The sequence below is a fragment of the Chelonoidis abingdonii genome, chromosome 26, assembly GCF_003597395.2.
Source record: "Chelonoidis abingdonii isolate Lonesome George chromosome 26, CheloAbing_2.0, whole genome shotgun sequence".
Taxonomy (NCBI): domain Eukaryota; kingdom Metazoa; phylum Chordata; order Testudines; family Testudinidae; genus Chelonoidis; species Chelonoidis abingdonii.
Genome location: NC_133794.1, coordinates 11,945,400 through 11,961,422, shown reverse-complemented (window position 1 = coordinate 11,961,422; position 16,023 = coordinate 11,945,400). Strand labels below are relative to the sequence as shown.

At 45.1% G+C, this 16,023-nt stretch overlaps 1 protein-coding gene across 1 annotated transcript in view; it reads right to left on the bottom strand.

Moving 5' to 3' along the window:
- Nucleotides 1-2,369: 2,369 nt before the first annotated feature.
- Nucleotides 2,370-16,023, bottom strand: part of SLC4A8 (solute carrier family 4 member 8) — a 44,381-nt gene continuing 30,727 nt past the window's right edge. Inside the window, exons 16-24 of the mRNA XM_032786825.2 lie at nucleotides 14,703-14,816; nucleotides 13,740-13,901; nucleotides 12,295-12,546; nucleotides 10,393-10,461; nucleotides 9,739-9,912; nucleotides 8,797-8,934; nucleotides 6,620-6,720; nucleotides 4,493-4,595; nucleotides 2,370-3,954 (exon numbers count right to left, since the gene is read on the bottom strand). Coding sequence (XP_032642716.2) covers nucleotides 4,508-4,595; nucleotides 6,620-6,720; nucleotides 8,797-8,934; nucleotides 9,739-9,912; nucleotides 10,393-10,461; nucleotides 12,295-12,546; nucleotides 13,740-13,901; nucleotides 14,703-14,816 — 1,098 coding nt within the window. The 3' untranslated portion in view covers nucleotides 2,370-3,954; nucleotides 4,493-4,507. The remainder of the gene's footprint in view (nucleotides 3,955-4,492; nucleotides 4,596-6,619; nucleotides 6,721-8,796; nucleotides 8,935-9,738; nucleotides 9,913-10,392; nucleotides 10,462-12,294; nucleotides 12,547-13,739; nucleotides 13,902-14,702; nucleotides 14,817-16,023) is intronic.

Genomic DNA, 16,023 nt, shown 5'->3' with positions numbered 1-16,023 from the left:
CAAATCAATGGGACCAGCGGGCCTTCCTCAGGCAAGCCATCGAAGGCTGCCTGACTGCCGCTCTCGCAGGGACCGGCAGGACGCCCCCCCCGTGGCTTGCCACCCCAGGCATGCGCTGGGAGCGCTGGTGCCTGGAGCCGCCGCTGCTTCCACCATTCAGATGCCAGCATAATGATGGCGTTACGCCCGATTTACACCAGTGAGGCTGGAATGAGGCTCGGCCCCTGTGTAATGCTTTCCACAGGTGCTTAGTAATATAGTAAATCAGGCAACTGTATTCAGAGAAGAAACTACCACTGAGACTACTCCTTTAAGAGAATGAGCAATGTACACTGACATAATGTACACTGAAAAAGCAATTTACAAAGCAAATAAATCAAAGTCAGTCAGCTCAATAATTCTGGAAGGAATAAATGAATGCATCTGAAAAGAAAGGAGATCTATGTTTGGAGTGAGTTTCACTGCAGGGGTTAGCATTTACAGTAAACAATCAAGTACTGTTCGGGTAAGTGCTACCATAACACCTATCCATGCTGCAGGATAGGCAGTAACCTTGGAAAGCTCCTGATCGAAGACTAGTCAGATTTTGCTTGCAATAAGCATAAAAGATTCTACCAATCAAGAAATCCATGTGCTTTTTAAAAACATAGGCCCTGATCTTGAAACTCTAACCTTTGTGGACTCTCTTCCTGAATTCGATGGGAACTGAGTTTTGGCTGAGTAAGAAAAGCAGAATGAAGCCCTGATTCAGCAAGGCCTGTAAGCACTTGGTTGAATTTTAAGCATCTGAGTCAGCCCATGAGAGTCAACAGATGAGACTCTGAGTTGTGCCTCTAAGAGGCACAGCACAGAGGAGGGTGGCACCTTTCTGAGCCTGGGCTGCGCCAGGGACTACAGTGGCCCCTGCTGTGATTTAGAAACCCCTATGCACCAGTCAAAGGAGGAATAGCTCAGTGGTTTGAGCACTGGCCTGCTAAAGAAGAAGCTCAGAGAAGGAGCGCTGCCACCTAGAGTGGCAAAAACCCTGGCGCTGCGTCTGGTTGTGAGTTCAATCCTTGAGGGGACCACTTAGGGATCTGGGGCAAAATCAGTACTTGATCCTGCTAGTGATGGCAGGGGGCTGGACTCAATGACCCTTTGGGGTCCCTTCCTATTCTATGAGATAGGTATATCTGTATATATTTATTATAAAATCACGGCAGCCTCTCAGGCAGGGCCGGCTCCAGGTTTTCTGCCACCCCAAGCGGCGCAAAAAAAAAAAAAAAGCTGCAGCAGCATGATCGCACTGCTCCATTCTTCAGCAGCAATTCGATGGCTAGTCCTTCGCTCCGAGAGAGAGTGAGGGACCCGCCGCCGAATTGCTGCCGAAGATTCGGACCGGCTGGAATGCCGCCTCTTGGTATTGGCCAACCCAAGCACCTGCTTCTTTAGCTGGTGCCTGGAGCCGGCCCTGCTCCCAGGGTTGACCTATAGGCCATGGCACTACCTGGAATTGCTGCACCCTCTCATGCAGCCTTCACAGCTCTGGCATGCCCTCTACCGCAGAGATCTAAGGAGGGTTTCAGAGGACAGCCTTATGGCACTGCTGGTGGAACCCATCCCAGCTGGATCTGGGGCTTCTACTGCTCTAGCTGAAAGGGAGGGAGAGTTTTGCCCCAGACTAGGATGAAGGACTGGACGACTCCTTGAGATCCCTTCCAGGCATCCAAATTTATGATTCCCTCATGCACAGAACTAGATGTATTTAAAGTTATGTGCCTAAGTGCTTTGCTGAACATGGACCTCAGATGAACACTGATTTCTAAAAGCAATTCGATAGCTGATCAGATTGTGATACTCTGCCAAGCGGTATAACAAAGAGAAAGTCCCCAGACTATGATACAGCTAGACAATGTGACAGTCGTCTGACAGCTCTTGTTTTCAGATGACGTATTAATTAGTTTTGCCTCTTTCCGCCCAAGAAGCGAGCACCACGAGATTGCAGTTTTCTCCAACTCATGCATGGTTAGAAGCTATTCCCTGAAGAGCTGGTGTGAATAAATCTTGGACTGATGTTCGCACGGGAGCGCGTCATTGCAGCATTCAAGCTATTCTGATTGGTCTCTGAGATCGCAACTAATGTTTCTGTCCCATTATGGGAGGAGGGTGACTCTTTGGAGCAGGCTTATGACGTGAATACTCACCATTATGAATCATCTGCAATATTCCCTATTCCCACGCGCAGCATGAGTTAACATAGGCACTGATTCAGCAAAGCGCTCAGGCACATGCTCAGGCAAAGCAGGTGAACAAGCAAGAAGAAGCATTGTCTAATGGACAGAACACAGGACTGGGCCATAGGTCCAACCAAACCTTCCAATCTAGGGGGGGAAGAAAGGTACTGGGGGGCAGAAAGGAGACACCTAAAGCCCCTGACATGGAGCAGGAAGAATGGGGGACCCTGGCATAGGGGGAGGGCAAAAGGGGGTACACAGAGCCCCAGGCATAGGGGAAAGGAGGAAATGGGGGTACACAGAGATCCAGGCATGTGGGTTGAATGGGGGTCTCGTATGAGGGGTCGGGGGAAGGAGTACACAAAGCCCCTGGCACAGGGGATTTAATGGAGGATCCTGGTCTGGAGGGGGAAGGGGGTATGTGGGTACACAAAACTCCTAGCTTGAGGGAGGTGGGGGTTGCAGGGACTTCCTAAAAGACAGAGGGTTGGGAGGGGGTACTCAGGGAGCTTGTGGGGGAGGAATGGAGAGATGCAAGAAGCCCAGGTGTGCGCACAGAGCTCGGCTGACAGAAGCAGCAATGCCTGCATGACCCTCCTGTCCAGACAGTTTGCAAGCTCTTTGGAGCAGGGACAGTCTTTCAGCACAATGGAGCCCCGATCTTAGTCAGCGCCACTTATGGGCCACCATAACACACAGGATTAATTTACATAATCAGCAGAGCTTTTAATTTTAAGAAAGTTCCATTAACTTCTGCGGGACTTAGAATCATAGAATATCAGGATTGGAAGGGACCTCAGGAGGTCATCAAGTCCAGCCCCCTGCTCAAAGCAGGACCAACACCAACTCAATCAAGAATGTGCTTACAGCCCAGATTTTTAAAGGTATTTGGAGGCATTGCTGTGCTCAGCTGTGCTATGCCAAACTGATTTAGGAGCTTAAGTACATTACCAAAAGGGATTTAGGCACTCAGAAACCCCAATCCCGCCGACCGTCCACCCTAAATTAGGCATTCCACAGCTGAGCACAGATGGCATGCTTTGCTGAGTCCAGGCCTTAGGCGCTAGAATGTGTGCAAAATTGCAAAAACTAGAATGAGCGTGCACTGAAAAACCAGTTTGCAGCTTTGGTCCAGGTCTGCTGAAGATATTCCCATTACACTGGCCTGCCATGGACTGTCCCTAGATGGACCTGTGACAACTATTAACATACATGCAAAATCACAGCAGAAACTTAACTGAGAACCCAACCAACCCAACAGCCAGCTAGGGAAGAACAGTAAATGGACGGTGGCCCAGAAAGATCAGAAAAGTGAATTTTGTACATTCAGAGTTTATATTTTTAAAGTAAAATCAGATGGAAAATCTATACCGCTCAATGGCTGTGTGGTAGCAATCTCTCTACCACGAAGAGAACAGAACACACGCACGCATGCACAGAGAGAGAGGCTTAACAGCACTGAACTGTCATCGATTGCAATGGCCACCTCAGCTTGCTGGTCTGAAGAGAATAAACGCCCACCGAAGCACACCAAAGATCACTGAAAATGTCTGAATGGCTTTAATGTGAATCCAGTTACTTGAATGAAAAAAGTACCAGAGGAGAGCGGTGGGGTTTTTTTTTCCCCTTTCTCCATTTTTAAGAGTATTTTCTCCCCGTGTCTGTACATCTTGGCTCATCCCTGAGTCATCTTCACATTCTCCTCTCCCGTCGCCAAAGTCAAGGTCCCTAAATGGAAAAACTAAGCATAGAAAGACAGCCTCATTGGCAAGAGAAGGTAACATCTGCAGTAAGATGCTGAATGATTCCTGCCCATAGGAAAACCACAGGACCGGGGGCGGGATTTCTGCCAGGGGTGACTTGTGGGAGGCGCACAAAGGGTCAAGTGACCCTCACCAGGGTGAAGTGCCCCCAGCAGCCAGCCTGGGCGGGGAGGAGAAGTGGGAGCAGAGATGGAAGGGAAGGGGTGGAGCCAGAACCTCTCCTGGGACACTGCCCGGTGCACTGAAGCAGCTGCCTAGGATAGCACCTGGCTGCAGTTGCAGCAGGCTGCCCCCAGGTCGAGCGAGCCGGACACACACACACACACACACCCCGCAGGCTCAGAATTGGCTCCTGTCTCCCGAAGCTGAGCCTCAGCAGATCAGGTCTCAAAGAGAACCCCAAAGCTAGCTCTGTGTCTGACACACACACGCTCACACCCATCCAGCTGGCACACACACAAACACATGCAGAGGAGGACTGCGACTCAGTTAACTCAGATCATGCCATCCTTTTACCTCTTCTCCTGGGATTTAAAGATTTTCTGTATTCATGCTGAGAGCTTTCCATACAGTTGTCTTAGGCATTTCGTCTGAGATGTTTATCTCTGAAGGATCATCCCTGCAACAAATATTATAGGTGTTGATTGCCGTGATCGCTATCGGTTCCGGTCCAGCAAAGCACTTAAGCACGTGCTTATCTTTAAGCAGGTGAAGAGTCTGAAGTCAACAAGACTGTCCATGTGGTTAAAGTGAAGTCTGGGCTTAATGCCTTGCTGGATCATTGACCTTAGGAACCAACCCACACAAGTGCTGAGCACCTACTGGGTGCACTGAGAGTTGTAGGCTCCTAAGCCATGCATGGTGATAAAAACACTTCTGCACATCATTCTAAATGGCTGGTGTCAATATGCCAGAATTGCAGCCAGCTGTTTGTTGAGAAAGCTCCTGTGCAAAATGTGCGGTCGAGAAAGCTTCTGTGCAAAAATGTGCAGTCCCATACAGTGTTTGCTCACAGTTTCATTACTAACTTGGAGTCCTCAACTTCAGAGTCCTCAACACAAAGGACAAATGGATTGCTTCTTCAGACTGCGTTTGTCTGATAGTCTCAGTCTCGGAGGACCAGAAAGAGGGCAGGTCTTGACACCATTTGAAACAGTTTCTTAAAACTAGCACAAAGGAATGTCGGTTATGCTCGGAAGAAGCCAAGTCTGGAGTTTTTAATCTCATATAATGAGCTTCCAGTAAGATTAAAAGCAACAGATCAGCATCCAAGTGGTGAAGTGATGGCAACATCCTTTAAAGCAGAGGACCAGGGTGCAAGATGCACGTCTTGGCTGCTGATGCTGCTAGCACTGTTCATAACACCTGGGCTGACAGAGCCCAGGGGAGTAGTAGGTAGGATCCACAATAACATTACCTAGCTCACACATCATGCTTTCCCTCTGCAGATCTCACAGCACTTGACAAAAGGAGATAATCACCATTACCTCATTTCCCAGATGGGGAATGGAATCAGTTGACCCAAGGTCAACCAGCAGGCCAATGGCAGGGCCAGGTGTAGAATTCAGGGCTCCCGCATCCTAAGTTAGTGCCCTAACCACAAGCACCACTTCCTCACAAAATTTAAAGGTACCTTAGTTTTCACATCCACCACCAGGTCTTGGCTTCAATAGGTTTTCCCATGAGGAAGAGGTGAGAAACCTCACGTCACTTTCATTTCAGGACATGTCAGCCACTTGACTCTGCCTAACGGGGGTTGCCAACAAGGATCAGTGGGAAGTCCAGCTATTAAGACTCATGAAAATCCCCTTTCACACCCTTATCATTCTCCTTAAGAATGGAGCTAGTCGGAAAATAGTCAACAACAGAGTTTTCTGTCAGAAAATGCCATTTCAGCGAAACTGAACTTTTCCGCAAAATCAGATAGATTTTTAGGGCAAAAAGTCGGGGGTTGGAAATGTTGAACGTTCCCATTTTGACATTTTCAGAACACAAAGTTGCAATTTTCATTTCAAAAATACTTTTTGTTTTGAAATTGACTTTATTTTAAAAACATTTTAAAAAATAAAAAAGTGTCAAAATTGAAACAAAACATTTTGACTGATCCAACACTATTATTTTTAAAATTTTATTTCACGGGTTTGGCTTTTCGTCCCAATGAGGGCTGAAAAAAAATGTGAAATCTTGAAAATTTTCACAGGATGGAAAATCTGTTTTCCAACCAACTCTATTTTATTAACACATCTGCACTCACAAGCAGTTATGAGGGGGGGAGTGGAATCAGTTCATGTTAGGAACACCATCACAGATGTCTCGAGATTTCTCTCTACAGATCTGCCTGGGGAGCACAAAGCTGTGTAACAGCCTTTGTATTTATTGGAATATGAAGGACATTTAAATATGTGGCATTAGAAGAAAGTCAACCTGGTTTTTTTTTTTAGTGTTTAGATTACAGTGACTAAGGCTTGGATGTTCAAAGTGCCCAAATCTCATTGAAATTCAACTCCCTTAGCCTGCTGTGAAAATGCCAGCCTAGATCACTAATGCTGAGAAAAGCCGGGACTGATGGAAATACAGCACATCCATGAAGACACTAGTGGAGCAAAGAATGTGACAACTAAATATTTCCTTAGTGAATTGTACCTGAAATTGTTATTTCGTCCTGGAACAGTCAAATATTTAGTGTTCCCCAATGGTAACTGCATGACATTTGCTTCAGCAGCTTCGATCATTTTCTGAGACTCCTGTTTTAAAAAAAACAAAACAAGTTCTCTCTGTTGAGGAAGAAATTAAGGGCAGTCTCACTTGGTTAATTCTGCTGGCCAGGGTACAGATGAAGTAGAACCGTGAGAGCAAAAGCTGTTGGATCTTCCGCTCCAAGTGCAAGTGGATTTTTTTTTGACCTTGTCTTCTCTGACATAAATAAATAGCAACATGTATATTAAAAAAAAAAAAACCCTACCCAAACAAAACACTCCACGGAACACACAGGATCAGAGACTGAACCAGACATTGTTATGTAAAGCCTCCGCTCAATCTAGTAGAATGCTATTGCAAGATTTGTAACTTTTCAGTCATTGCTAGTATGATCATTAATTCTGTAACCTTCTGCAAACGTTGTAACTTTAGTTATTGTTAGTATAGCCTTTTAAGTTTTGTAACTTTTGCAAGCTTTGTAACCTTTTAAGTTACCACTTGTATAAACCTCCAAGCTTTGCAATATTCCATCACCGGATCAGAGAGAGTGTGAGCAAGGGAGTGTGTGTGGGAGATAAGGGGGTGTGAACAAGGGAGTGTATGTGGGACTGGGCAGAGAGGAACTGCAAGAAGAATAGCGCCCAGAGACAGGAGTCAGCTCTGTCTGATGTAATCTGCCCTGAGCAGGCAATCATGGGGTGCTGTAATGAGAAGAAGAACTTGGTATGCCTGAAATGAACGAGGGCTGCAAATGCCTCGGTGATGGACACAGAAGGGAAACTCAGTGTACGTAACAGGAGCTGCCCCGTTCCATAAAAGGAAGAAGGCATGCACACATGCCAGCTGCTTCTTGACCTCCTCGCCGGCCCGGATCCGTGACCGCAGGCGGACACATCAGATCTACTATGCTTCAGCTTCTCGGCTTCCTCTGCTGTCTCTGGTAACTCTCCGCCTGTGTGCGTGTGTGGGTGAAGAGGGTATGAATGTGATGAATGTGTGCGTGCAAGAATTAGCCCCATCCCTTTTCTGTTTGATCCAACACTGGCATTTCATAAAAATATAAGTGTAACCCTGGGTTGGTTTCTAAGGAAACTGAGATAACACACGTGACCAAATGTTAGCCACATCGCTTAACGCACGACTGGAAGGCACTGAGCTACAACAGTGATGCGTGTGGTACAAGAACCTGTATCGTTTAGTACAGTAATACTCAGACTGAGACTCAGGAGCCATAAGTGACTCTTCAAAGTGTGTCTTGCAGCTCTTTGCAGCACATAACAGTTAAATCACACAGTGTTTTAACTATTATCCAACCTAAGCAGCAAAGACCCCTGTGGCACCTTATAGACTAACTGACATATTGGAGCATGAGCTTTCGTGCGTGAATACTCACTTCGTCGGATGCATGTGTCTGTGCTTGTGCAAGTTTCTTCATGAGGTTGATGGCATGCATCCGACGAAGTGGGTCTTCACCCACGAAAGCTCATGCTCCAATACATCTGTTGGTCTATAAGGTGCCACAGGACTCTTTGCTGCTTTTACAGATCCAGACTAACACGGCTACCCCTCTGATACTAACCAATCTTCCACTACATTCATCTGACGAAGTGGGTATTCACCCACGAAAGCTCATGATCCAGAACGTCTGTTAGTCTATAAGGTGCCACAGGATTCTCTGCTGCTTTAACCAATCTAAGTTATTCATGAATCAGGATCCTTTTGCTAGGTTATTAACCAATTGTACTTGGTCAATCATTTTGCTGATATATATGAATTCATACTGCTGTGGCTCTTCTGGGTAATGTTGATCGTTAATTTGGTTCCTGAACCCGTGAGGTGTGGATATAACTGGTATAGTATATAGTACAGCATAGTTCTGGCCCACCTAGTGTGTTGTATATCCTGCAAAACATTTCAATTTCAATGCAACTGCATTTTCCAAAGGAAAAAACTGTTCCTTTAAATTACCAGCCCTGACCCTCCTGCTTCCAAATACATTACATTGCTCTTTATTTATGGTCCTCCAGCCAGATTTCAGTCTATAAACAAAGGGTTATACTGGCAAGTGGAAGTGTTATGAGTTCATAGGCGCTGTCTAGCCCAGGACACTCAATGGATATTACCTCTTCTTCCTTGGCTTTATTCTTGGCATCATCCAGTTTTTTCTTCTTGCTTTCTGGCATGAGGTCATCGAGCCAGCTGAGCTCCCGCTTCGAGAAACAGAAATCCATGACTTGCCGGACAAAGACCAGAGCCAAGACCTACGTGGATACAAATGAACAGCTAATCAGTTCAAAGATGGCTCCGAGCCAATTTTCATATTAGAGTTCACCAGTGAAGTCGATTCGGGTATAAATGGGTGAAATGGACCAAGGTGATTATGGTTTCACTCAATTTTCAGATTCAGAACATCTTTCATTTTCGGGTATGCATTAATCAATAGTCTGCAAACACACTGGGCCCGAGCCTCATGTAACAATGCTCAGGTGATGCACAGGGGCCTTGTCTTCATTAGGGAAAGGTGTGTTTTTAAAATGTGGTAAAATCCTAGTGTAGACAAGGCAAACTATCATTTTAGCAGGCGTTAGCTGGTTGAGTTCAGCCCTGGACTCCTGCTCTGGGTTGTCTTCAATCAGCTAACCACAACTGCCTCGTCGACACGGGGATTTTGACATGGTTAGTTCACACATGTTAAAAATACATCTTTTTTCCCAGTTTGGACATGGACGCAGAAGCAGGCCCAATACCTGTCCTGTTAACCTAACAAGCGTAACAAAAATGCTGCCCCAGCTCATTCCTAATGGCAGGCTTCAATGAGATTGCTCATGTGAGTAAGGGATATAGACGAGGCCTTTAAGGATCTCTTCTTGTTTGCACTGCACAAAAGAGCCTGAATAGGGAATTATATTGACACTCATTTTACTTTGGCATTTGAGGCCATAGGTGAAATGAGACTAAGTAAGACCCTTGCTCATTCTTGAACAAAACTGCCAATCACACCCTAAAGCAGATGATTGGTGTCTATTGATACAAACCATCCAGCTAGAAAAGAACAATGGCTTTACCATCATGGGAAAGACGATGGCAGCAGGAGAAACTTTGATGGCCCAGAGTGAAACGAGGCACATCAGCTGGATCACGGTGAAGAGGTGTACTTTTCGCAAGGGGACGTGCCGTAAGTAGATAAAGTCGGGCTGGTGTTTTGCTGGCATTCCAAACAGCTTCAGGCGATCGAAGAACTGAAAAGACCATGTACAGAAGAGGTTCTGATTATGCAGGATTTCAAATGCTGGCCGAGATTTGCATTCAGTACTTTAAGTTATTAACAGGAAGAGAAATGAAAGAGTCTCCTTTAAAATAACAAGCTAGTAAGCTGCTGAAAATTACCATACGCAAACCAGTGAGAGTCTTTGTCCACCCCCAGTGGCTAGATCAAGTGTAGAGCTTTGTAATTCTACTATTGTCTGTAAGCTAATGGACCAGGTCCTTTAGTTCAAGGAGTAATAACACCACCATGCACTTATACAACACTTTCTATCAGCAGATCTCAGACCACTTTACACACGGGGACACTGAGGTACAGGGTGGGCAATGACTTGCCTCACATCATCCAGAAGGCCAGCACCAGGAATAGAACCTAGGTCTTGGGAGTCCTAATTCAATGGACCATCCATTGCCACACTATCTAGCACACAGCCTTGTGTTACAAAATCACATACCTGAATTCCTCTGAGTGAAGAAACGCCCATGTAAAGGAACACTCCATAAAGCACCGGCATCGGGATAAACTGCAAAGAGAATGTAAGTATTAAAGATAAACCCATATATTATAAATAAGAGCCATTTCTATAAGGCTCACCCATCGTTAAGGCTTACATTTTCCATGCTTCATCTCTGTTTCAGAATGACTTTTGGGGGAAAGTTACATCAAAAACAGTTTGGTCGTTTCCGAGAACGAGGTGAGAGGAAAGTAGGTTCTTTCGCCAATGTTTAAAAGTACTTACCTCAGTGCTGCTGTACTCCGTGACATTAAAGAAAAGCCATCCCTATAGTTCACTGTGACTACATATAAGGCTAGCATGCTTCATCTTAGCCTACAGGTGACATTTTGGGGTGAAAACTTGTAAGAAAGTCTGTGCAGCCACTATGGAACGGTTAGCCTTTACAAAAGCAGCACATGCTGGGAATCACAGTCAATTGTAACTGGAAGACCAGCAACTGGATGTGGTACTGGTCTGAATACTCTTGATTTCATCTAGTTTTAAAAACTAAAAAACGGATGAGCCTGGCTCTGGCTGGAAGAAAAAAGGAGTTTGTGGCACATGCTCATGTGCTCCAGGATGATGGCTTAGACATGACCCGAGTCCAGACTCTGCCTCCATGTCTTCATTCAGTTTTAAATCAGTTCCATAGAGGGGAATCCACCCAGGCAGGCTTTCCCCTCCACAGCACTCTGGGTCTTACGGCTTGCACACACATCCCCGTCATCGACACATGCAAATGGGAAGGCTCCTGTGTGCAAAACCCACAGCCAGGCACAGGAATCATAGAATATCAGGGTTGTAAGGGACCTCAAGAGGTCATCTAGTCCAGCCCCCTGCTCAGAGCAGGACCAGTCCCCAGACAATTAAATTCACATGCGCATGTGGCATGGGCATGAAAAACACAGGCATAGAAATATACACGCACAAACAGAGGACCCATTTGGACAACCCAGCTATATGGGTCTGCAACTTTGTCTATTAACCCTCTTTAAGGGCATGTCTTCACTGCATAAAGCGATGTGTTCTTAATTCGGGTTAGCTCACTCAAGCTAAAATAGCAGCGAAGACACAGCAACTCAGCTTTTAACTCAGGTTAGTAGCTCAAGATAAAGTCTATGGGAAGATTGAGGTTGAACACAAGCTACTGATGTGAATTAGCAGCTGAGTAGACATGTCTTCACTGCTGTTTTAACCAGGGTTAGCTAACCAGAATTAAGAACATACCTTTTTTTTTTTCCTTCAGTGAAGACATATTCTAAGATGGAAGCCAGTTCTGAGGAGGTGGGTAGGGTGAGCTGCCAGCTCTTATGGTAATAAGCTGACCAGATAGCAAGTGTGAAAAATCGGGACAGGGAGTGGAGGGTAATAGGAGTCTATATAAGAAAAAGCCCTATATATCGGGATTGTCCCTATAAAATCGGGACCCTATATGGTAACGCTCCTTGTAATATTTCTTATCACATTATCCCTGGAAATAGGAACCTGGGAACTGCCAGACTGGATCAGACCTGAGGTCCATCTAATCGGTACCAGATGCACCAGAGGAAGTGCAAGAACCCAGCAATAGGCAAATGTGGGATAATCTGCCCTCCCCTGAAGTCTCACCTTAATAATTAATAGTTAGAGATTGGCTTAAACCCTGCAGCACAAGAATCTCTCTCTTTTTTTCCCTTGAATTATCTGTTATAACTATAGATATTATTGTTATCCATAAAAATGTCCAATCCCTCTTTGAATCTTAAGTTCTTGGCCTCAGCAACATCATGTGGCAGAGAGTTCCACAGTCCAATCACAAACACAATATCTGTCCATATATTTATTGTCCCAGTGAACTTTGGCTACTTTATGTCCTGTTACCTTTAACACAGCAGTCATGAAGACGGAACAGCCCATAAGCACAAAGATCATGAGGCCAGTGACTCTTTGCTCTCGTATCCCGAGAAATTTCGGTTGTTCTCCAGGAGCTGAGCAGCCAGACTCTAGTTTAAGGCTGTTCACATGGGTGATGGATAGAACAGTCGCAGCGACAAACCAGGGCAGCCCCATCACGGAGCAAACACCAAGCATTATTGCTACCATCAGAAGGTCCAGATGGTAGCCACATCCTTTCTGCAAGAAAACAGAATCCAGTGAGACATGACACAAGCTTCACCCAAAGGGATGATCTTTGAAAACAGATTCATGGGTTGAAATCCTGGTTCACGTTAATGGCAGTTTTGCCACTGACTTCAATAGAGTCAGGATTTCACCCATAGATTTTAAGGCCGAAAGTGACTTTTATGATTAGCTAGTCTAATCTCCTGCATAACATAGGCCATTCGCAGAATTTCACTCAGTTATTCCATGTCTTGAGGCTGAGCTGGAGCACAGATTTCAGAAACACAGATTAAACCTTGATGTACAATGCACAAGTTATGTTTTTTAATTAAATGCCATGTAACGATCTGAAAAACACCAATTTTAATACAAGAAATAAAGAAACTCTGAGTTATTTGTGCTCATAAGAATTCTTTCAGAAACAGAGAATTCCTAATTTTTATCCAGAAAAGTTCCAGCAGGAAGATTTTATGCTTTAATAAAGCGCCTTGGAAAACTAACATCCTTCAAGTCTATAATTGTCTAGTCATGTATAAATTAACTTTTAAGCAGAGTTTGGTGGGAAAACATTTTAATTCTTGTTCTTGCAAAAAAAATTGATAAAAATGAAAAACACTCAAGTTTGTTGACATTCTTCTTGAAAAACTGTCAAAAAAAATCTCTTAAAAACCAATTAAAAAATTAGGCTTTTTTAATATGAAAACCTGGAATTTATCAGCAAAACCAGATTTTTTTGTAGAAATTTCCATTTAATCAGAAATCTATATTTCCATCAGAAAAATTTCAACTGGTTTTATTTTTAAGCAACCAAGAGGAAACTATAGTATGAGTTGCTTTGTGGTGTGTCAAACTAATTAATTCCCCTGTCACCGATGGTAATACAAACCTCTCCTTGATATTTTGGTTTTAGGCTAATTTATTTGTTAGGAAGATTATTGGCCGAACTCTCTGTTGCTCTGCTCCATGTGCAGTCATTTAGGCCCTAATTCAGGAAAGCTTCTTTATTTAGGACGGCAATTAAGCAATTGCTTAAAGTTAAACATGTGCTTAAGTCAGGGCCTTGCAAAGCGAGCGCAAAGCTGATGTAAACTGCTACCGTTCCGATGTGGAAGCACGTCACGCTCACTTGCCACGGGGGGTAAATGACACAAGGTTCAGAGTAATGGAGAATCAGGTCTCTTCATCCACTCCTAAAACACTGTTACCTTGAGTTTATGCTCTTTTCTGTTTATGATAACAGCAGTGATTTGCTGGTCCATGAATATTAAGATGGTGCAGAGGAGAGCTGGGATGAGAGCTGCTAACACCGTCCACCAGGGATTGGGTCCTATCGGGCTAATAATCCACCCACGGTCATCTCTTGTCGGCTACGGCAAAAGACACACACAGAGAGCATAATAAAAGCCATTTATTGAAGCAATTGTACCATCCATTCTCAGTCATCTTTCTATTTATGTACTTATCCAGCTCCCCTCTCCACAATACCCGAGGGCCTAACAGTCTTTGAATGTATTTTCGTCACAACACCCTTGCAAGTTAGGTCAGTGCTATTGGCCTCATTTTACAGATGAGGAACACATTAGTAAAGACAATATTTTCTAAAGCTTTCAAAGGATTTAGGAGCCTATGTCCCATTTTTTTCAAAGTAATTTATGCAAAGTAATTTATCCCGTTGATTTAGGCTCCTAAGGCCAGATCCTCGAAGGTATGCCTTACTCTCATTGATTTCAATGGGAGTTAAGTGCCTAAATATCTTTAAGGATCTAGGCCTAAGCGCCTAAATCACTTCTAAAAACAGAATAACCCCCAAGCCACTCGGGTGCTTTTGAAAATTCCACCCTGAGAGTTGAAGAGGCTTTCCAAGGTCACCCAGGGATTCTGCGACAAAATCAGGACAGAGCTCACAGCACCTGAGTCTCACTCCTACCACTAGATCCCACAGCTAGGAATTATATCTAGGAGTCTGGTCTCTCAGTTGCCCTTGCTTTAAGCACTGATTCGTAGTCCGCACCCAGAAATGGGAACAGAACCCAGGAGTCCTGACTTCTAGTCTGCCATCCTCCATCCACTAAACCATACTGCCTTTCACACCATACAGCTCATTTTAAAATGTCATTACAAATGTGGATTGTTCCGTGAACCCAAATCTGTTACACCCACTTGATTACCTTGAAGACACTGGGAACTTGTAGCTTTGGTGATGGGACTCCAATTAAGAAATCAAAAGTCACCATAGTGACGATAGTTAAGAAAACAGCAAAGTCACTTATCGTGGCTCGTACCTGGTATGAGAAATTAAAGAAGCATTTGGCATTAGTAAGGCTGCAAGTTTGGCATGGAGGTCACGTGACTTTCTGGGACCTCCATGACTTCTGCAGCGGCTGGTTCGGCTGGCCCAGGGGCAGCCGCACCGACTGCTGCTGGGGTAGTCTCAGACCATATGCCACTCCAGCAGCAGCAGGAGTTTGGGTGCCTGCGAGAGTGGGCTAAGGGTCGGGGTGTGGGAGGGGGTGAGGGCTCTGTGCGGCACTTACCTTGGGGGGCTCCCCAGAAGCAGTGACATGTCCCTCCCTCAGCTCCTACCTCCACATGCAGCCTCTGCCCACAGGCACTGCCCTCGCAGCTCCCATTAGCTGTGGTTCCTGGCCAATGGGAGCTGCAGAGCTGGCGCTAGGGGCAGTGTGCAGAGCTAGGAACTGAGGGAAGGGCATGTTACTACTTCTGGGGAGCCATGAGGAGCAGGGTGGGAAGCCTGCCAGCCCTGCCTACCCTCCACCCAGCTCCAACAGGGGTTCCGGGGCGCACACTGTCGCCCACTCCCCCAGCACCAGGCTACTATCCCCTGAGCACCTGTGGTGCCCCCCAGACCACCCTCCCAAGCACCCGCAGTGTCCCCTGGCCACCCTCCCAAGCACCCATGGCACTCCTGGGCTGCCCCTCCATAAGCACCCACAGCGCCCCTGGGCCTCCCCCCGCACTAAGATTTAGTCAGGGATATACAGTACAAGTCATGGACAGGTCACAGGCTGTGAATTTTCATTTACTGTCCGTGACCCATTCATGACTTTTACTTAAAATACCCGTGACTAAAACGTAGCATTAGGCGTTAGTAAATTGTCAAAACAAAGCAACAGACAGTACAGTCAAAGGCAAATGATCTTCCAATTAAAATTCTTTCCCTTTTTATTGTTAAACATAATGTTAATTTTTAGCAAACAGCCAGATTCAAACATACTTTTTAATAAAAGATTCTACCATTCAGAATTGTTTTTAAATCCCTGGATTCTTCCCTTTAGGAACATATCAATACCCACAGTCAGTTCCAATAGTTCTGTTACTTTATCCATATTACTGAATTCTCAGTTCAGCAATATTGGTGTCAGTCCAAATTGTTCAGGTGCCTTTGAGTGCATGCAATGGGGTTTGTGGGCACTGGATAGATTTCACTGGACAAGAATCATTCTAATTATATCACATATATACCCTGAT